Source organism: Babylonia areolata, chromosome 1, assembly GCF_041734735.1.
Source record: "Babylonia areolata isolate BAREFJ2019XMU chromosome 1, ASM4173473v1, whole genome shotgun sequence".
Lineage (NCBI taxonomy): Eukaryota > Metazoa > Mollusca > Gastropoda > Neogastropoda > Buccinidae > Babylonia > Babylonia areolata.
This window is the reverse complement of record NC_134876.1, coordinates 36,150,545-36,172,495: the sequence shown is the minus strand read 5'-3', so window position 1 is coordinate 36,172,495 and position 21,951 is coordinate 36,150,545. Positions and strand designations below refer to the sequence as shown.

General features: G+C 41.1%; 1 protein-coding gene across 8 annotated transcripts in view; it reads left to right on the top strand.

Moving 5' to 3' along the window:
* LOC143282335 (PDZ and LIM domain protein 3-like) overlaps nt 1-21,951 on the top strand; it is a 74,155-nt gene that overhangs the window by 30,293 nt on the left and 21,911 nt on the right. For all 8 annotated transcript variants that reach the window (XM_076587959.1, XM_076587982.1, XM_076587945.1 and 5 more), the window contains exons 2-4: nt 7,027-7,178; nt 7,555-7,693; nt 21,614-21,792. In XM_076587959.1, the coding sequence (XP_076444074.1) occupies nt 7,027-7,178; nt 7,555-7,693; nt 21,614-21,792 (470 nt within the window). The remainder of the gene's footprint in view (nt 1-7,026; nt 7,179-7,554; nt 7,694-21,613; nt 21,793-21,951) is intronic.

Genomic DNA, 21,951 nt, shown 5'->3' with positions numbered 1-21,951 from the left:
GGATTGCATCCCAATTCATTGTGGTATATTCTACATAACCAGGAACTCCTGGGATGCTGCCTTTCTGGACTGACACATCCAGGTACTCTTTTCCCTGTGAGGTATTTTGTCAGTCTTGCAGTCATGACAGAGAAGAAGATTTTTCCTTCAACATTCAGGAGCGATATTGATCTGAACTAGGTGATGGTTCTTGAATTCTGCTCTTTTGGGATGTACACGCCATTAACTATCATCCACTGGTCACTGGTCACTGATCTTAGGGTTCCTCATTGTTGATCTTATCGTTCTGTTGAGCCACTCAGGGACTTCAGGACATTTCTTGTGCAGCAGATACGGTATTCCGTTTGGCCCTGGTAAAAGATTTGGCCCTGGCTTTCTTGACCACTTTCTGTACTTCCTCAAGGGTTGGTGGTTTATCACTGAACTTCTCTGGTTTCCTGGTATGAACCAAAGCCTTGAGATCTAGTGGTTTCTTGCTTTGCGGATCGGAATACGTTTTCCTGAGATGCTGTTCAAGTGTTTATTTGTCTACTGTGAGTGTCCTTGATTTGTCACCTGGATTTTTGAGGTGTCCTTGTCTTTGGTTCTTTCACACCATAGGTTTCCCGACAGGTTGCGTACACGATATCTCCGTAGATGGCTAACTTGTGTTCCAAGGTGCACTTTCCTATCAGCGCATCAAGTTTTGGTGTCATATACTGTACCATGTCAAACTGATGCAAACTAGGCCTAGTTTTCGGACTATTTTCTGGTGCAACTCTTCCCATTCCGTTTTTGCACTTGCATGTGGCAAGTTTAATTTCTGGCGTTTGGCTTCAAGATCTTGTACAAATGATACATCTGAATTATCAGCATGGATGCCCCCTTGACACTATGGTTTATGACATGACAACTGACTTGTAAAATAAAAACATACTCTTCGACATGGGCGCGTTATGCTTGTCTGTGCAGTGTCAAAATAGACCGGACTGTTGTCAGTATATGTCATGCTGAAATGTTTGTGTAAAGGTTGGCTTGAATCACGGTCAACGAGAAGGAGTTCAGAAGTATGTGAAACAGTTTTATGTTCATGTTGTACTCAGCCGTCAGTACTCACCTCACACTTCAGCTGTATTGTCGTTTATTGTAATTAGGTATCATCTTGTTTGAGTATGCTAGTTCATGATGGTCACTGTTTGCATCTTTTTTTCTTTCTTTTTTTATACTGAGAGCTTACTTTAATTGTCTGTTGTCACTTTCTTTTTTGTTGTCAAGACAAGCACCATAATATTAGACTAGTGCCACGTGTAGTAATACTAATAATGGTATTTATATAGTGCTGAATCTTGTGGAGAGACAAATCATAGCGCTTTCACACCAGTCATTCACACGCATGCATAACTCTAAAACTGTAGAAACTAAAGACAAGGAAGGGCAGGCAAGGGAGGCTATTTTGGGAAGAGGTGGGTTTTAAGGCCAGTCTTGAAAGGGCCCTCACTCCTATCAGACTTTGCTAAGGTGGCTCTGAACGAATTTTCAGTTCTTGTTGTTGCTGTTTCTTTCTTTTTAGTTCTATGCGCCTAAAAGCACACTCACATCAACCACACACATATACTCACACATCGAACATCAGTACGTAGCCTACATGCACAAAGATTACCAGCGCATCCAAAAGTAAAACTGACATGATTATAATAGTAATAATAATAATAATAATGGTATTTATATAACGCTGAATCTTGTGCAGAGACAAATCAAAGCGCTTTCGCACCAGTCATTCACATGCATGCATAACTCTAAAACTGTAGAAACTAAAGACAAGGAAGGGCAGGCAAGGGAGGCTATTTTGGGAAGAGGTGGGTTTTAACTCTCTCCATACGAACGGCGAAAGAGACGACGTTAACAGCGTTTCACCCCAATGACCATCATCAAAATATTGTAAGCGGAAGGCTCTTATACTGAAGACGTGAATGTTGACAAAGAATACCACAATTCTGACGACGGAAGCTAAAGGTTGGGTCATTGAGACACCCACTGGACATCCGAGGGGTCTGTGTAGAGGAGAAGAGAGGACTGGCCGTACTGAGTGAGTTAAGGCCAGACTTGAAAGAGCTGAGTGTGGAGACTTGACGAAGCGAAAGAGGAAGTTCATTCCAATCACAACGTCCAGAGACGGAGAAAGAATGACGGCCAACAGTCGAGTGTTTGAATCTGGGTATGCGTAAACAGTGGATCCGAAGCCGATCGTAGTGAGCGAGATGAAGTGTAGAGGTGAAGGCAGCCGCAGAGATAGGAAGGGGCAGTTTTGTGAATACATCTATAACATAGAGTGTTGATCTTGTATTTTATTCGGTGTGAGACAGGGAGCCAGTGGAGATGTTGCAAAAGAGGAGTGATGTGCTTAGATCTTTTCTTTCTGATGACAAGTCGGGCAGCAGAGTTTTGTATGCGCTGCAGGGACTGAATGGATGAAGCAGGCAAACCAGACAATAGAGAGTTACAGTAGTCAAGGCGAGAGAGAATGAGAGAAACGACAAGTCTAGATGTGTACTGTTCGTTAGTGAGCGTCTGCTGTTAAAATGAATCCTGGTCGCATCAATCCACGTCCCACAGACTTTGTCGTGTGTGTGTGGACCATGTCAGAGCTGCGGTTCTGCACTCCATCACGGTGACAGTGGAGGACTGTGAGGACATTGCATAAAACATTTTGGTCATTGTTATACATTTTCCGCCCTTGCTCATGGCATCCGTTGGTTATGTAATAGTTTGTTTTGACTGGGTGACAACTTGTTTTTAGTGTGTATGCCATGTCAGTCACTTACCGCCTTTTTTTTCCATCAAAGCGCATACCTCACATACATGTATATTTTTGAACAATGTACATTATATAACTGTCAATAAACAGAGTTACCCATCCGGTTCGCCAGTCAGCGAGGGCGTACTGAAAATCACGAAAAAGCTCATTATCACACAGCTAATTCTCCCGGTGTGGCTTAAATGTTTGTTTGTTTTTTTATCAGTTTGCCAGTGCCAAATCCTGTTTTGCGTCTATTCTGTTTTTAGTTGTGGTGGTTGGGGAGAGAGAGAGAGAGAGAGAGCATAACAAACGTTTGTGTGGGAGTATTTTTAGCACTCATATTTATTATTCTTTCTTTGGCGTACTGCACCCATTTTCCCATTTCCTTGACAATTGGTAGAGATATCTGCAGCTGCGTTTACTTCTGCTACGTTATTGTACCCTCCAGTTACCCTTACAGCCCCAGAGATTTAAAGGGTGGAAGGGTATCAACCCCTACTGTAGAACTATAAAAATGCAAATTGGGATTTATTTCAAAACATTCTTACCTCTCACGATCATGTGAAAAACTTGAGAATGAGAGTGTAGATGTAATGTATTCAAATTTTACAGAAGCTGTGTTATCAGCAGCTATGTCGATCCCAAAAGTAAAGGCTGTGAAGTCAGGTGAACGTTCAGGCAATGTCTGGTGAAATGATGCATGTGAAAAGGCAGTTAATTACAAGAAAGAAACATTTAAGAACTACCTCGCGGACAGTGAGCCCCCGAAACAAAAAGAAACGAAGAAAGCAAACACTCAGAGTAACATGACTGCAACCCAAGCTAAAAAAAAAAAGGATCATTGGTCATCAGTTTGTTCCCAAGAAATTTCAGATCATAGACTTTAATAAAGTTTGGACGAAAATGAAAGAAATGAAAAATGGAATAAAGTTACCAAGTTGCACAATATCAAATGACTCACAAAACAAGTTTCTATCAGATCAGGAAAAGGCAGAAATCTTTGTTGAAATGTTTGTAAAACACACAGACAGAGAAGAAAATAGTGCTTTATACAGTGATCCCATTCCGCAAAATGACATGTGGTTGAATTCTCCTATTACATATTAGTAGTTACAAACCGCTATAGCTTCCCTTTGCAATAAAAAAACAAAAACAAACAACAAAAAAAACACCTTCAGTTGGCATCGATGCACTATTTAATGAGATGCTAAAATACATTCCAAAAAAAATGTATCGTTTTCCTACACAGAATATATCAGAAATGTTGGATATCTGGAACTGTACCACAGACATGGAAAACATAAATAGTTGTACCAGTTATAAAAGCAGGAAAACCTAAACGTAAAAAAAATAAATAAATAAATTTTAAAAAAAGAAAAAAAAAGCTAGAGGCCTATTGCTTTGACCTGGCATGTTAGTAAATTTATGGGGGAAAAATAGTCCTGTTGAGAATAATAACTTAATGTGAAAAATACATTATCATACCAGTGAACCAGGTTGGCTTTAGAAAAGGAAGATCAGTGGTCGAACACCTAGTAAAGATTACAACTTAAAACGTCAGTTTGCCCGCAGAAAAAGTGTCCTAGCAACGTTTTTGACATAAAAAAAGCCTACAATCAGGTTTGGCACAGACATCTGTTAATGTTATACAAACTGAGATCATTTGGAATATCTGGTAATCTCTGTGGGTATATGAGTTTCAGTTTCAGTAGCTCAAGGAGGCGTCACTGCGTTCGGACAAATCCATATACGCTACACCACATCTGCCAAGCAGATGCCTACCAGCAGCGTAACCCAACGCGCTTAGTCAGGCCTTGAGTATATGAAAAGCTTTTAATGGGTATATGAAAAGCTTTTTATCTAACAGAATTATTCAAGCAAGGGTGGGAACACATTATTCTTTGCCACATAAACTTGACACGGGAATGCCACAGGGTTCAGTTATAGCCCCTATATATTCTCTTTAATATTCTTATTCAGGATTCTTATTCAGGCATTGTCAAATCGTGTAGTTTTAGTACAGTATGCTGATGATATATGTATGTGGATGGGTGTCAATCTAAAAAAGTCAACCACACAAAGAGCACAGGATTACATATGCCGTTTGTATCAATCTGATCTTGATAACCTTGGTAACTATATGTTTGAAAATAGTCTAGCTTTGTCGACCGAAAAAACATGTATGATGTTGTTTAATTCAGGTGGTAACCCATCTAGCATACCAATTTTTAAATTACTTGGTGACGTCATTGATTATAAACGGGTGGTGTTTTTTTTTAAATAGTTTTTTAAGTGTTTATCTTACTTCAAAAAGCTGATATGGAACATTCACTTTGATTACATCTTAATAAAGGCAAGGAAAAGTATCAATTTTATGAAAATCCTGGGAATGGATATAAAAACATTGATTCATCTTTCCATGGTCCTTGTTTAGATCTAAGATAGCCTATGCACAATAAATATTTTTCAGTGCACTTAAGTATCTGTTACAAAAGATTCAAAGTGTAGACTATTAGGCTATCAAAATTACCCTTGGAGTGTCCTCTCATGCATCCAACCAGGAAACATACAGAACAGCCAGAATTCTTCCCTAAAATGGATATCATGAGTAAGCAACAGCAGAATTCACTGTGAGATACAGACTTCAATGACAAAAAATTTCATTGCTGATGAACTGACAGTAAGATCTTACACTGATTTTCCTAAAAGAGCTAAAGCCATTTCATCACAAGGAACAGTTGCAACTTACGTTTCAAATTCGTTAAAAGAATGTGATGTTAACATGAAAGAGTTAGCTGCAAAACCACATCATACTCCTGTTCCTTTTGGGGAAATGTTGAAAGCATATTTGATATCAGTTATTCTGAAGCAAGAAAGGAAGAAAACTTCAATATCATGACAAGTATTACCAGAATTAATATAGCAGAAAAATATCAGAATCATCTCCATATATTTACAGATGGATCTGTTCTTGATGACAAAAATGATGGTGTGGCTTTCTGTATTTCTGCCTTTAAAAGTTGAAAAATCTTACTTTATTGGAAAACATCTGTCCATATTCACGGCTGAGATAATTGCTATTATACAAGCTCTGAACTACTTTGTGAGCCATCAAATAGTTTGTTGTTGTTTTTTTCGAAAATAGCATTCTTTGTTGATTCCAAATCAGTACTTTATGCTCCAAATTTATTTAGTCTTGAAACAAGACCTGACTTAGTTATTGAGGCAAATCATTTGGTACATTGTTTGAGGATTAAAGGGACTGAGGTCAGTTTTCGTTGGGTGCCTTCTCATGTGGGCATTCATGGCAATGAAACTGCTGATAAAGCAGCCAAAAGAGGAGCGCAAGATTCTGAAAAATCGACAAAAATACATGTCCGTCTTTCCGTAAAAGAGGCATACACTTTGTTAGAAAAATCAGCATGGGGTCAATTTCATAACTGATGAAAGGAAAAGTTTTTAAAACATAAAAGGACATTATTCTCTGAGAATATTATTAAAGAAAAGATACCGATTCCATCAGCTTGCTATACAACATTAATGACCACTACTTTCTTCCGTATAGTATAAAACGGAAGACAAAGTATAGTAAAAATGTTACATGCATCTGTGGTAAGCAGTTCATCATGCATCATTGTTTGTTTCATTGTCAGCAGTTACGTACCTTCTTGCCCAAGTATTTCAAAGAGAATAACTATTCTGCAGATGATGGAAAGTTATTTCTGACGAGGTTGAACTTTCACAGGCATTAGTTCATAGCCCTATTTCTACATTCCTTTAATGTAACAACTGTTCTGCAGATGATTTTTGGAATGTTATTTCTGATGAGGATCTTATGGTCAAAGTTTCACAGGCATTAGTTCACTGATAGCCCTGTTTCTACATTCCTTTAATGTACTTCAGAATTGTGTTAACGGTTTCTGATTATTATTATCATTATTGAATTGTTACTGTTAAATGTAATTGCATATTAGTTATGCATTTTTTGGTAGTCTTCTACCTTTTCTGTTTTCCTCTTCCCTCTCCGCTCCCACCCCCACCCTTTTTATAAAAAAAATTTTAATCGTCTAATATCACTGATAGTGAAAAGACACTAAACTAAAGAACGAACACACACGTTCGCATGCACACGCACATATAAGCATGAGAATAAACAGTCAGACACATGTTTGAATTGGCATGCACATCATGTAACAGATGCATGCAATAAATTGACACAATTCCTTTATCTTCCCATAATGGGCATACAGGTGCAGCCCAACAGCGTGGCAGAACAGTGCGGGCTGAAGGGTGGGGATGCCATTCTGACCATCAATGGTGTTAACACGGACCAGCTGACCCATGAGCAGGCCAAACAGGAGATTGTTCGGGCCGACAACTACATTGACGTCTTGGTGCAAAGGTGATGAAAGAATTTGAGTTTAACGCCATATTGTATTGTGCTGTATTATATTATACTGTTGTCACCACTAAGTGTTTAGCGCCACCCATTTGTTTCTCTTTCCTTCTTGCAAGTATGTTTTGCTGTCAAAGTGTTCTTTCTATAGAATTTTGCCAGGTATAACCCTTTCGCTGCTGTGAGTTTTTTTACGTAGATGCTGCACACAGGATCTCGATTTATCTTATCACCCAAAAGAATAACACCCAGACCACCATTCAAAGTTGTTGTTCAGGGCTTAGGTCTTGGTTTGGTGAGGGTTTTGTTGTTCAAAGGAGTGGAATCCTGAAGTGATGACCATTGTGTGGCTGTTAATACGACTGTTGTGTTATTGTTTCAGAGGAGCAGTGAAGATCTGGAAGCCGCAGGTCACGCCACTATCAGAACTGCGGCCTCAGGAGCTGAACACCATCAAGACGGCCACAGGGGAAGAGATACAGCCTGTGCAGAAAACTTCCTTGGCTATCAACACACCTCAAGTGAGTGCGGTGGTGCTTCCTCCTTGGTTATCAATACACCACTGGTGGGTGTGGGGGCAAGTGTACATAAGGAAGTGGATTTAGAGGTTAGTCACTTTCTGTACTGAAATTGTGTGTGTGTGTGTGTGTGTGTGTTAGAGTGGATGATTGCCCTTGATAGTTACTGTTTGGTCTTTGAATTTCTCTGCTGAAAATTAAGTGAGATCGTGTGACATAGTTGTGCTGATTCGTCAGTTTGTGCATCAGTTTTAGTGTAATGATGCAAATGTCTTCAATTTTCATTTTTGGTGCTGTTCTGCGAAATCTGATGTGATTTGATTTTTTCTTTTCGGATTCAGATTTGATTTTTTCTTTTCGGTTTCATCTCTAGTAATTTTTAGTATCTGCTATTACATCAATTGACTCTTCACACCACCGTGTCCAGTTCTCAGTCAATGTCATGCCCTATAACATTTTCATTCCCAGGACCTTCTGTTGACAGACTTTTTGATGGTCTTGATTTGTGGGGGGGAGTTGGAGAACAATGTGCTGAATAAGCTTGACTGTGGGAAAGGAGGGAAAGGTAAATGGAAAGGCAATTAGAACCAGAAAAATAATGACATCAGTAACTATGACGAAATTGCTTCACGTGTCACAGAACTTTAAATTCCAGTTCTGTCCTCCACCATTCAGAAGATTTTGCTAACTGTTACCTTGAAGGACAGTTTGTCTTTGATTGTTACTCTGTTGATGGAAGAAAATGAACAGTGTTAAGCGTCTGCACCAGCAAAATCTGTTTCTGCAGTATAAACTTGACCAACAAGACCATTGCAGCAAACGGAAAACTGTTAAGAAGGTAGGCCTCATTGAAACATCAGACAGAAACATTGAAGAGAAAGTGATCAATGTCTTTCAAGCAGCAGGGTGCATCATCAGACCTGAGGACATTGAGTCTGTATACGGAGTGGGACCCATAAACAAAAGTCAGAGAAACAGCAACACCATTGACAGAATCTAATCTTCAAGTTGTCCTGTTATTGTGAAACTCAAGTCAAAAACAAAAGCACTCATCATGTCAAAAGGAAAACAACTAGAGACAACGCCAGACTACAAGACTGTGTATATAAATGATGACCTGACCCCTTTAAGGAGCAGAATGCTTCACATCACAAAACAGAATCCAAATGTGGACAGAGTCTCTTCAACACCAGGGAGCAAGATCCACTGCATGCTGAAGAACGCACCGGACCAGACATCGGAACCAAAGGTGGTTTTCCTGCACATGCCCGACAACCTGCTTCTTCTGGGGATTGACAAGGTGGACGTCAGTGCCCTGGGTTTGCAGCATCTGGCCAACTAGTAGCCTGCCTGCTGGAGTCCTGCCCTGTTTACCTGTCTCCCATTGCACCAGACTGTGTATGCAACATTGAATCCATGTTTCTCTTTTTAAATACATGTGAACTAGAAAACAGAACTAAACTTGAAGATTTTATTGATTATATTTCATGATTTGATTGTCTGCATTTTTGTTGCTGCCAGACATGATTCCATGTTTATCTATTGAAGTTTTCAACAATTTGGGATAAAGAATCAGTTCATTTAATTTCAAATATTTGTCAGGAGGGAATACAGTTGCTGTTAAAAACCTACTGACAATGTATGAGTCTTTCCTGATGTTGACTAATTATGCTTGGTTTTTGGTAGAGAAATGTGTTACACAATATTAAATTCCTGCAATTTGGAACAGTTGACACAGTCTCTGAAGAATCTTCTCATGGCGGTGTTTATTTGTTTGATGATACAGAATGTTTATTAAAATAAGAATAACATACTGTGATGCCCTTTTTGCTGGACATTTAATGCAAGCACTTAAAACACTTGATGATTTTATATGGTGATGCCAGCCCACTTTATAATTGGCTGGACATTGAAGAAGAATGTGACTGTGCACATGTTCAAGAAAGTAAAATCTCAGCAACTCACAGACTAAAGGTTATATGTCTAAATGATTTGATACATAAATGTAATTTGACTAGAAGGTGTGAAAAATATACAGATGTAATGCATATGTGAACTTATAATGACTGTGCAATTGTCAACGATAAGATAAAAAAAAAGTTCATGATTTTACTGTTAATCACATTGTCGCTATATGTTCAGAGGTGTATATATATATATATATATATATATATATATATATATATATATATATATATATATATATATATAATGCTTTTGTATAATCTCAAAATATTGCTAGAAATTGTTGAGCTACTACGCAAAGGAATAATCTCTTTCAGGTCATTGATGCTGAAAGTACAACAAATATTTACAAAATGACTCTGATTTCAGTGAAGTAAATTATGTTTGACATGATTATGACGTAACTTGTAATAATAAAACAAAAGTTTTTGACTCACTTGTGTAAACAAAGTGAGTCTATGTTTTAACCCCATGTTCGGTTGTCCGTGTGTGTGTGTCTGTGTGTCCGTGGTAAACTTTAACATTTACATTTTCTCTGCAAATACTTTGTCAGTTGACACCAAATTAGGCATAAAAATAGGAGAAATTCAGTTCTTTCCAGTCATCTTGTTTAAAACAATATTGCACCTCTGGGATGGGCACAAAAAAAAAAAAATAATGAAGCCTAATTATATGCAAACTGCATTTACTGTTATATTTATATTTTTTGTATTCTCTAAACTTGGCACTTTGATCTGATATTCTGACCCAACAACAAGAGCAGTCATTATTATCATTTTTTGTTCAAACAGGAACTTCTTTTGCTAAGCATGGAAGTTTTATTTATTTTGCAAACGTTTTGGTGCAGATAGTAAAAAAGGGAAATTACTCTGTAATTAATGCTAGGGGACTTAATTTGCTTTAAACTGATCTTTCTCATCTTAAACATTACATTTTGAAATTATACTCAATTCATGAAAAGCTTGTGTGTTTTACTCTCAGTCACAAGTGAGTCTTGAAGGCCTTGCCTCTCTTGTTACTTGTTTTACTGAAGAAAGATTCAGAAGAGATTGTTGCTGTGTGACGTCAATGAAAAAAAGGCCAACAATTGTTTAATTTTTCTTGTTGGAAGAGGCTGTCTGTGTAATTTATTTCATGCAGCCATGACAATTCCATTACACTTAAGTCATTTTGGAGGGATGAGCAATGTGGCCACATCTATCCTTAGGTTCAATACCAGAAGAAAAACTATCATTATTTATGTTTTGTTTCATATCGTTTGTATTCTTTTTCTGATATTTATGTTTATGTTTAATTTTGGTGTAAAATATTATTGCTGTTGCATGATATCCTCCATGCCTCAAAAGGGGTCAAAGGATTAAATATTATTGATTGTTGCATTTGTGGATTTTTTGTATAAAGTATGTATGTGTATATGTTTGTTAGGCAAACACAGTGAGAGAAAGTGTGTGTGTGTGTGTGTGTGTTTGTATGTATGTTTGTGTTTATTACCAATGTGTGGAATTTCTGTCAGTCTGATGGATGAGGAGAAATGCAGATCATTTTATGTTTTCAGTCCTGAAGTGATATGTAAGAGTTCAGGGAAAAGGTGAACAAGTAAAACCTATTATGTTCATGCTTTCCATGCAAATACATATATGTAGGCATGAGCACAAACATTTGTGTGTGCACATTCACATGCACTCACTAGCACAATGCATACACCCATTACACATTTATGCATAGAAACACACACACATACATGCACGCACGCACACATGCACGTGCGCACACACACACACGCACAAGTTCATTGCGCACTTTGTACTTTTACACACACTATCATACACCCATGCACAAAACGCTTGCATACACACACACACACACACACAAACACATGCAAACAGGCACATGTACACACATGCTCCTGTCATATGCAAGTGATTATGCACTCTCTTCCACACATGCTGAAATGCCCATGCACACACACATGCAAACACGCATGCACAGGCATGCATACACACACACACACTCTCTCTCTCTCTCTCACAGACACACACACACACACACACACACACATATGAATAAACCCTTCTCCGCCTAATTGCTGATGGAGTCTCCCGTCAGTCCAACGGATGAGTAGGCAGGCAGGCTTATCTGTTGATGTGTGTCCTCATATGGGAGAAGAGGCCAATTCTGGATGCGCAGCTTTTCCCACAGGTGTTGCAAGGGAAAACGTCTCCAGAAGTTGAGGCCTGCTTCCTTCGCTCACTTTTCTCCTTAATGGCCAGCGTTTTCTTGTTTTCAAACATCCTTATGCCACTAGAGCACAGCATCCTCCAGTGAGAGCGGTCAAGGGCATCAGTTTCCCAGGAAGCAATGTCTGTGTCACAGGCTTTGAGGTTTGTCTTCAAGGTGTCCTTGAAGCGCTTGCAGGGTCTTCCAAGTTCACGGTGGCCTTCCTTCAGCTGGCCATACAAAAGCATCTTTGGGATCCTGCTGTCTGTCATGTGGACAACGTGTCCTGTCCAGCGTAGCTAGCACTGGATCAGCAGGCTTTCGATGCTGGGCAGGCTGCTCCTCTCTAGGACCTGGAGGTTGGAGACCCTGTCTTGCCACTCTGCATCTCTGGTGAAACTGCTCAAGTTGTTGAATGTGACGGCAATATGTCAGCACAACAGCTCTGTAGGTTTTGATTTTGGTGCTGAGCCTGATGCCTTTGTTGTTCCACAGCCTGTTGTTGAGTCTGCCAAAGGCGGAGCTGGCCTTGGCGATGTGCAGCGTCACTGATGCATCATGGGCTCCATTACTGCATAGGGTGCTGCCCAGGTAGCAAAACTTGTCTACTGACTTGATCTCTGTGTCATCAATCTTGATTGTAGGTGAGGGGGAGGCACTGATGTTCTGTGAGTTAGCTGGTTGGTACATGGACTCGGTCTTGCTGAGGCTGATGGTGAGTCCAAAGCGCCTGCAGGAGGTTGAGAACCTGTCCATAATGAACTGCATGTCTTCATGGGTGTGTGCAGCAAGCACACAGTCATCAGCGAAGAGGAACTCTCTCAACAGTGCCTCAAACACCCTGGACCTGGCATGGAGTCGCTGCAAGTTGAAAAGTTTGCCATCTGTGCGAAACTGAATGTAGATGCCCCGGTCACAGTCTTGGAAGGCATCAATCAGCATGGCAGAGAAGAGAATGGAGAACAGTGTGGGTGCCAGGACGCAGCCCTGCTTCACTCCATTTACCATAGGGAACGGATCTGACATATTATTTTCCTGTACTCTCGCCTGCATGCCATGGTGGAAAGACACAATCAGCTGGATTAGGCTCTCTGGGCAGCCGAACTTTAGGAGGATCTCCCACAGACCATGGTGGTTCACCATGTCAAAGGCCTAAGTCAGGTCTACAAAGACCATGTGAAGCTCCTTGTTCTGCTCACAGCACTTTTCTTGCATCTGGCATACGGCAAACACCATGTCACATGTTCCCCTACCTGAGCAGAAGCCATACTGTGCTTCAGGGATGACTGTGTTGCAGACATGGTCAACCAGTCTGTTCAGTATGATGCGGGCAAAGATCTTGCCAGCGCTGCACAGGAGAGAGATTCCACTGTGGTTATCACAGGATGTTTTGTCTCCCTTCCATTTGTTAATGTGGACAATTGAAGCATCCTTGAAATCCTGTGGGACCTCCCCTCTCTCCAGATAGACTGGAACAGGGCGGTCAGCTTGTCTGTCAGCACCTCGCCTCCATACTTGTAGATGTCAGCCTGAATTCCATCTGCTCCTGGTGCTTTTCCTGACGTTGTCAGCTTCAGGGCCTTCTGGGTTTCGGCCTTGGTGGGAGGGGCAGCTAGCGAGTCATTGACTGGTAGCTGTGGGAGGGCTGCAGTTGCCTCGTCAGATATAGACAAGTCCCCGTTGAGGAGGGTGTTGAAGTGCTCTGCCCAGCGGGCAAGGATGTCTTTCTTGTCTGTCAGGAGGATGGTCTGGTCCAAGGCTCGACAGGGGTTGATCCTGTGACTCTCGGCCCATACACAGCTCAGAGACCATCATGGAAGGTCTTCATGTCGTGGGCATCAGCAGCAGACTGAAGCTCTTTGGACTTTCTCTCCCACCAGGTGTTCTTCATCTCATGCAGCCTCTTCTGTACGAGTTGCTTGGTTTGCAAGAACTAGTTCTCCTTCCTCTGGCAGTCATTATCGGAAATGTGATCCTGATGCTGTATATGCAGTGTGTTCAGGAGCTTGGAGATTCCAGAGTCGTTCTCATCAAACTAGTCTTTGTGGCTCCTCTGTACAAAGCCGAGTGTGTCAGCTGCCTCTGTATACACAGCATCTCTAAAGGTGTTCCATACCTCTTCTACATCAGTCGATGCAGGAATTTCTTGGAGAGCTGCTTGGATTTGCTGCTGCAGCATGTCCTTGGTGATAGGGAGGCCTAATTAAAACCATGCTATTCGCAGGCTTGATCACCACAATGGCTGTAACATCTAATAAATCCTGGTCTTGGTCACACCCAGTCAAAAGGGGAATGGGGTCAGTCTTTTTATCTAGGTCCAATCACTGAATTTGTTTGGCATCAGATTAGCTCTGTTTAAAGCTGTCTCATCCTCCTCAGGGGAGTTCTCCCTCAGTTCTGTATAATAGATGTTTAGTCATTCTTTCTACTGTGACTGACTCTGTTATTGACTTTTTCTCTCTGACTTATTTTGTCTCTCTGTCTCAGTTCCTCTCCCCCCCCCCCCCTCTCCCTTCCTGCTCATACTTCCTCTCTGTCTCAATCCTACCCCCTCTTTCTTGCTTTCCTCTTCAATGTTTATTCACTTCCCAGTTATTTCCTTTTCTTTCTCATTAAATCCAGATTCCATAGCATCTGTGCTCATCTTCTCTCATTCCATTCTGCTTCTCCTTTGGGGTTTGTGTCAGAGGCATTTGGTTGTGATATTGCAGTTGCCACTGGCCACACCCATTCACATCATCAGTCTAGCAGCTGGTTCATCGTGCCTTTCAGTCAACTTCCTCCCCCCTCGCCCCCTCACACACCCCACAACCCTCTCTCTTTCTATGTTATATGCATATATGTATATGTGTGTGTATCTATCTGTCTACAAACACACACACACACACACATTAAAACCACCCCTTCCACCTTTTCTCTGAGCTATTTGTACTGCTTACAAACTCATCCTCATGCCTACACCCACCCCATCCCCAGACACATACTTGTACACTTTCACTGAAATTTTAAGATGTCTGTTTTTATATTGTAATTTCAAGTGCTTTAGTCACTTTATAAATCAATACATTTTATTAAGGATAATTTTGAGGTTTTATGGTGTTAAAAAGTAATTTCCAATTTGTAGGTATGATTTATTAACTACACACTTACATGTTTTAAAGAGAAATTAGAGGTTTTATTGTGTTAAAAATAATTTCCTTTTCATGAGTATGATTTATTAACTATCCTTGTTTTTTTCCTACAACCTCCCTCAATGTCCTATTCTTAAGTATGGTTGTTGTTTTTACTACCCTTTCTTATTTGTTTTCAAGTAACCCCCACCCCCATCCACCACCCCCAATTTCTTATTCATGAGTATCATTTATTAACTAACTTTCTTATGTGTTTTCCTGTAATCTCCCCATTTCCTGTTCATTAGTATGATTTTTAAAACTGTCCTTACTGATGTGTTTTCCAATAACATCCCCAATTTCCAATTCCTGAGTATAATTTATTAACTGTCCCTTTTATGTGTTTACCTATGACTTCCCAAACTCCCTATTCATCAGTATACTTTAAATAACTGTTGTTTCCTATGTGGAAGGAAGGTGGCAGAATGGTTGAGATGCTTATCTACCAATACAGTGTCAGTGAGGGTCTGGGTTTGATTCCCGCTCCTGCCTTTTCTCCTAAGTTTGACTGGAAATTCAAACTGAGTGTCTAGTCATTCAGATGAGATGGTAAACTGAAGTTCCGCAAGCAACAAGCGCTTGGCACACTGAGAAAGAACCCATGATAACAAAAGTGTTGTCCTCTGGCAAAATTCAAAAGAAGAAATCCACTTTGATAGGTACACACACACACACACACACACACACACACACACACACACACACACACACACACACACACACACATACACACACACACACACACACACAAACACACTCACTTTGTCAAATAAACAAAAGACATTAAGAGAGGAAAAAGAAATCAGTGATAAATATACAGATCTTACCCAACAAAATGATAATACAATCAACTCTGCAATAACTTTACAGGAGGTAAAGAACACTATTCATTTGTTGAGTAACAAAAATGTGTCAGTTGGTAAGGATGTAGTATCTTACACCATGTTAAACCATTTGCCAGAAAACTGGATAATTATATTACATACATTATTTCAAAAGTGCTGGGAATGTGGACAAATCCCTGAGGTATGGAAAACTTCCATTGTAACTCCTGTATTAAAACAGAGTAAACCTCAAACAGAAGCTTCGAGATATAGACCTATTTTGGTTACCTCCCATGTTGGAAAAGACATGGAGAAAATTGTAAATATTAGAATGGTACATTACTGTGACAAAAATAACATAATTCCGTCAGCTCAAACTGGATTCCGGAAAGGAAGATCTACAACTGATCATCTGTCCTATCTCACTACCCAAATTAAAAGATAGTTTTCTAAGCGAAAATGTATCTTTGCATCCTTCTTTGATCTTACTAAAGCTTATGACTGAGTATGGCATAGCAGACTGTTATTTAAGCAGAAACAAATTGGTCTGTCAGGTCATGTTTATGACTATGTTAAATCCTTTTTGAGTGGGAGATACATAGTGGCAAAAGTGGGAGTAAGTTTATCAACCTCTAGGCCTATAAATATGGGAATCCCACAGGGTTCCATTGTTGTTCAACATTATGCTTTATGATTTACACACGTTTTTCATCATCTACCAAGCTGGCTCAATATGCTGATGGTATTGCTGTATGGATTCAGACATCCTTGAGGAAAAGGACAAGCCTTCATTACATCAATTATGTACAGAAACATTTTCAGGGTGAACTCGATAGACAGAGTAGCTATATGCACTCTAATGGTTTTGAGTTTTCTGTAGAAAAAACACATTTGATCCTCCTTAATAATGGTTATAATCCCAGCAAACTACCACGATTTTTGGGGGGAGGACATGAAATATTTTTCAAGTCGGAAATAAAATTTCTTGGGATCCTATTTACTTCAAAACTAAACTGGAAGAAACACATTGATTCAATAGTGACTAAAGCAGTTAAAGTTTAAATTTCTTAAAAATTGTAAGTCACTCTCCTTGGGGACAAGACCCCAAAATTCTTTTACATTTAGCGACATCTCTCGTAAGATCAAGATTGACCTACCGTCAAGAAATCTTGTTTTTCTGCTCCGCCGACGTTTATGAAGAAGCTGCCAATAATTGACAGTAAAGCTGTGAAACTGGCTTTAGGGGTACCTGCGCAAACTAAGACCTCTGAAGCCTATAAGCTTGTGGGTATTCTACCACTAGATGAAATCAGAAAATTAAGTTCTGCTAAATACATTGTGAGATGTACAGCAGTGGATGATTTTGAGGAATTAAATATCAGGTCTGATCTTGATTTTCCAAAAAATGAACAAAATAATTCAAATCTGTAAACCATTCGCACATATGTGTCAGATATTTTTAATTCTTCAGACATTGATTTACATGATATGGCACATCGTGTTCTGGTGCCAGCTGTCCCTCCCTGGGAGTTAACAAAAGCAAACGTCAACATATGTGCTTCTGACACAACAAAAGGAGAATTTCCACTTATAATAGCAGCATCTGTCAGAATTGAATTTGAAGAAAATTTTGATTATCATTTAAAAGTTTACACTGATGGCTTGGTCCTGGATGATAGTAGTGCAAGATCTGCTTTTGTCATTCCTGGCCTAAAAACAGAAGAATCATATTATTTAGGTAAGGGACATTCAATTTTTACAGCTGAATTGGTGGCCATCCTTATGGCTTTAAATCATCTTGTTGATATACCAATGATAGTAAATTATATCCTATTTTGTGTTGATTCTCAATCTGTTTTAAAAAGTTTGCTCCTTTTTGAGAATAATCAAAGAGAAGATTTATTGTTTGAAATTAGGTATTTATTGCCCCACCTACTCTTCAGGTGGCACTATTCACAGATGCCTCCTCCATGGGCTGGGGAGCCCACATGGACTCACTCCATGCAGCAGGGACTTGGTCCCCGGAGGAGCGCCTATGCCACATCAATGTTCTGGAACTGGAGGCAGTTCGCAGGGCTCTCCAGCACTTCATAGCGGAGGCCAAAGGCAAGACCATTCGCTTGTTCACGGACAATACAACAGTCGCTTGTTACGTGAACAAAGGGGGCGGAGCGCACTCGGCAGACCTCTCTCTGCGGACCGAGGCTCTCCTCCGTTGGTGCCACAGCAAGGGCATTGCACTTTCAGCGAGACACATAGCCGGGAAAGACAACATTTTGGCAGATGCTCTCAGCAGGTCCAAGAGTGTCATACACACAGAGTGGACCCTGGACAAGGACACCCTGCAAGGAGTGTGGGAACAGTGGTTCCGGCCGATGGTGGACCTCTTTGCGACAAGGTTCAGCAAGAGACTTCCCACTTACGTCTCTCCAGTCGCCGACCCAGAAGCATGGGCAGTGGACGCTCTCTCTCTAGACTGGAGCAGTCTGATTGCCTACGCGTTTCCTCCCTTTCCAATCGTGTCCAAGGTGATACGGAAAGCAAGGTTGGAACGCCCGCAGATGATCCTCATTGCGCCGAAATGGCCAGCCCAGCCCTGGTTTCCGGTCCTTCAGTCCCTGACACATGTTCCACCACTGGAACTGGAAACCAAACCTCATCTGCTGAGGCAGCCTCGTTCGGGCATTCCTCACTCCAATCCTCAAATGCTCCACCTGCACGCGTGGCTGCTGTGCGGGCGGATCTGTCAGCATCACCATTGAAGTCTTCCACCCCTCGGTCAGCCTCTGTGTCCGCCGCGCTGACCAAGGGGGGTGCCTCCTCCGACCTCCTCTCCATAGTCTCCAAAGCCAGGAGGGAGGGAACAGAGACTTTGTATGACTTTCGATGGAAGAAATGGCTGAGTTGGTGTACAGCTCAGAACATTCCCCCTACTAACCCTACGAGCATGCTGCTGGTCAACTTTTTGGCTCACTGCTCCTCGGTTCTCAACCTGTCTGCTAGTTCTGTGAGAGGGTACAGGTCTGCCATTTGTACCACTATCAAACAGCTAGGTGGTCCCGCTTTTGAAGCTGATTTCCTGCTCAGAGAAGTGGCTAGGGGCGCCTCTCTGAAGGAAGCTAGGAATCCCAGAAGAGTGCCCCTCTGGGACTTGTTCCTGGTGCTGGATTTCATTCGAAAACAGCCCTTTGAGCCATTGGGGACTATTCCTTTTGACCTGCTCACTCTCAAGACCACTTTCCTTCTGTTGCTGGCCACGGGCCGTCGTAGAAGTGAGATTCATGGTCTTAGTGGTATGCCACAAGATCTAGCATTCCACAGAGATGGTTCCATCACTCTTCGTTTCCTTCCAGAGTTTCTGGCTAAGAACCAAGACCCCGAGGTCCCTTCCCCCTCTCTGAGGGTCAGACCTTTGTCGGATATTCTGGCACAAGATGATGAAGATAGGCATCTCTGCCCTGTTCGGTGCCTCAAATACTATTGCAATAGGTCTCGCCATAGGCGTTCTTCTCAGAGGCGCCTTCTCATCTCCCTCAATGAGAATTACAAGAAAGATATCGCTGCAGGCACCATTTCCCGCTGGGTTTCCCAAGTCATTCGTAGAGCCTACTCTCATGCACACAAGGATCTCAGTTGTCTTAATCCCAGAACACACGAAGTGCGGGCCATAGCTACTTCGGCTGCTTTCCAGCACTCGGTACCACTGCAGCATGTCTTGGAGGCAGCCTTCTGGCGGTCGGAGAATCCCTTCATCAACTTCTACCTCCGGGATTTCCATATGACCAGGGCTGACGGTTCCAAGGGGATTTCCTTTGTCGCGGCTAACACTGCCGTCTCAGTTTCAAGGGCTCCCCATACGAACCAGTAGGCGTTGCCCTCCTCCATTTGCTTTAAATTCTGCATCAGTTTGACATGGTACAGTATATGACACCAAAAGGAGGAGTTTGTATTATACTCCATGTTTGGTGTTTACATATACTTACCATGTCAAACTCGAATGCCCGCCCGTCCGTCCCCGCGTCTCCGCCGTGGTTCTCATGGGGCATTTTCATTCATGGCCACGGAATGATTCAGCGCTTATAGCTGTTAGAGGCGTTTGATTGGCTAAGAGCGGGCCAGACTAAGAGGGGCGTCTTTTCACTGTTAGCCGCGCGAAATTTGGCCAAACAGAGCAAACCATAGGCCTAGTTTGCATCAGTTTGACATGGTAAGTATATGTAAACACCAAACATGGAGTATAATACAAACTCCTCCTATTTATTGCACTCCCTATTTGTGAAGGGTGCAAATGTTGATTTTTGTTGGATACCATCCCATACTGGATTCCTTTATAACAACCAAGCAGACAGGGCAGCAAAAAGGGGAGCAAAGAATCATACAGATAGTATAACAGTATATTACACATTGTCATACAAGGAAATAAGCAATATACTAGAAAGAGACTTTCATAGGTGCTTGAATACAAGTCTAAAACCTCGTCAGTTGACTCTCTCAGAGTTTGATCCAATTCGCAGACCAATTCTAAGTTTAGCTCTAAGACTATTATCAAATTCATTAAGGACCAAGTATTGTTCTAATGTCAAGTGCATATGCTTTAGTAACCTGACAATTAAGCATATTATTTTTGACAGTAGCTTGATGAAGCCTTATGTACATGAAAGTGTGTCTTCACAAGTGACTGAGAATGTTGATGTTTTTGACTTTTTGCATTCATTATCAGCTGTTTCGCTTGTCAGTTTAACGACTTCTCTTTTACAAAGTCCTTTAAGTAATTTCCTGTAATTGTATTTAGATTTTTTTTTTTCAAATTTCACCCTCATTTCACCCTCATTTGCCTAGTTTCCCCCAACCCTCCATTCATTCACATCTCCCACCCTTCTAACTGATAATGCTCAAATGTATTCATAAATACTTAACAAAATGTCTTCAATCACCGATATGTGTGATGGGACATTAAACAAAATTCCTCCTCCTCCACACACACACACACACACACACACACACACACACACACACAGAGGCGAGGGGAGGGGGGGGGAGGGTATGCATGCACTCAAGGCCTGACAGGTGTGTTGGGTTATGCTGTGTCAGGCATCTGCCTAGCAGATGTGGTATAGCATATATGGATTTGTCTGAATACAGTGATGCCTCCTAGAGAAATTGAAACTGAAATGAAAATATGTGTTTTCCTGAACCCTCCACTGGTTTCCTGAATGAGTATGATTTATTAACTACCCTTTCATATGTACGAGTATTATCCTTTAATGTTCCACAGTGTCCTGTTCTTGAGTGTGATTTGTTAACTCTGTGTTTTCCTACATCCTCCCTCAATTCTCACAGGTATTTTCTCCCCTCCACTAGACCTTAAGTGGTGGTCTAAATGCTAGTCATATGAGATGATAAGTCAATGTCAGTCCCATGTGCAGCATGCACTTAACACAGGTGAAATAACCTATGGCAACAAAAGGGTTGTTCCTGGCAAAATTCTGTAGGAAAATCCACTTTGATAGGAAAAGAAATACACTTGTAGTCAGAAAAAGAAAAGCATGGCATTGCACTGTAGCAATGCACTCTCCTGGGGAGAGCAGCCCGAATTTCACAAAGAGAAATCTATTTTGACAAAAGCATATGCACTACATTACAATACAATACATATTATACAATACAGTACAACACAATTTCCAGTTCATAAGTATGAGTATGTGAGTATGATTTATTAACTTTGTGTTTTGCTATAACCTCCACAGGAGCCATGCCGGATCGGCAGCAGCCACAACCGGTCAGCCCAGCCCTTTGGTGCCCAGAAACAGGCAGTGCCCAATGTGGTGCATGCCCAGTATAATACACCCATTGGCCTATACTCGGCTGACAACATCGCCAACACCTACACCACACAGACCGAAGGGCTTCAGAAAGAAATGGCTAAGTAGGAGCTGTTTCAGAAGCTGTCAGCTATGCTTTCTGAACTGATTAGCTTTGCTGTAAAATGCCCTGTGGTCAGTCTATATTGTGGTTATGAATGGTCACTGGAGCTGAAAGTGATAAAGATGAATTCATCTGAGTCTGGTCAATGGAGTATAAATGT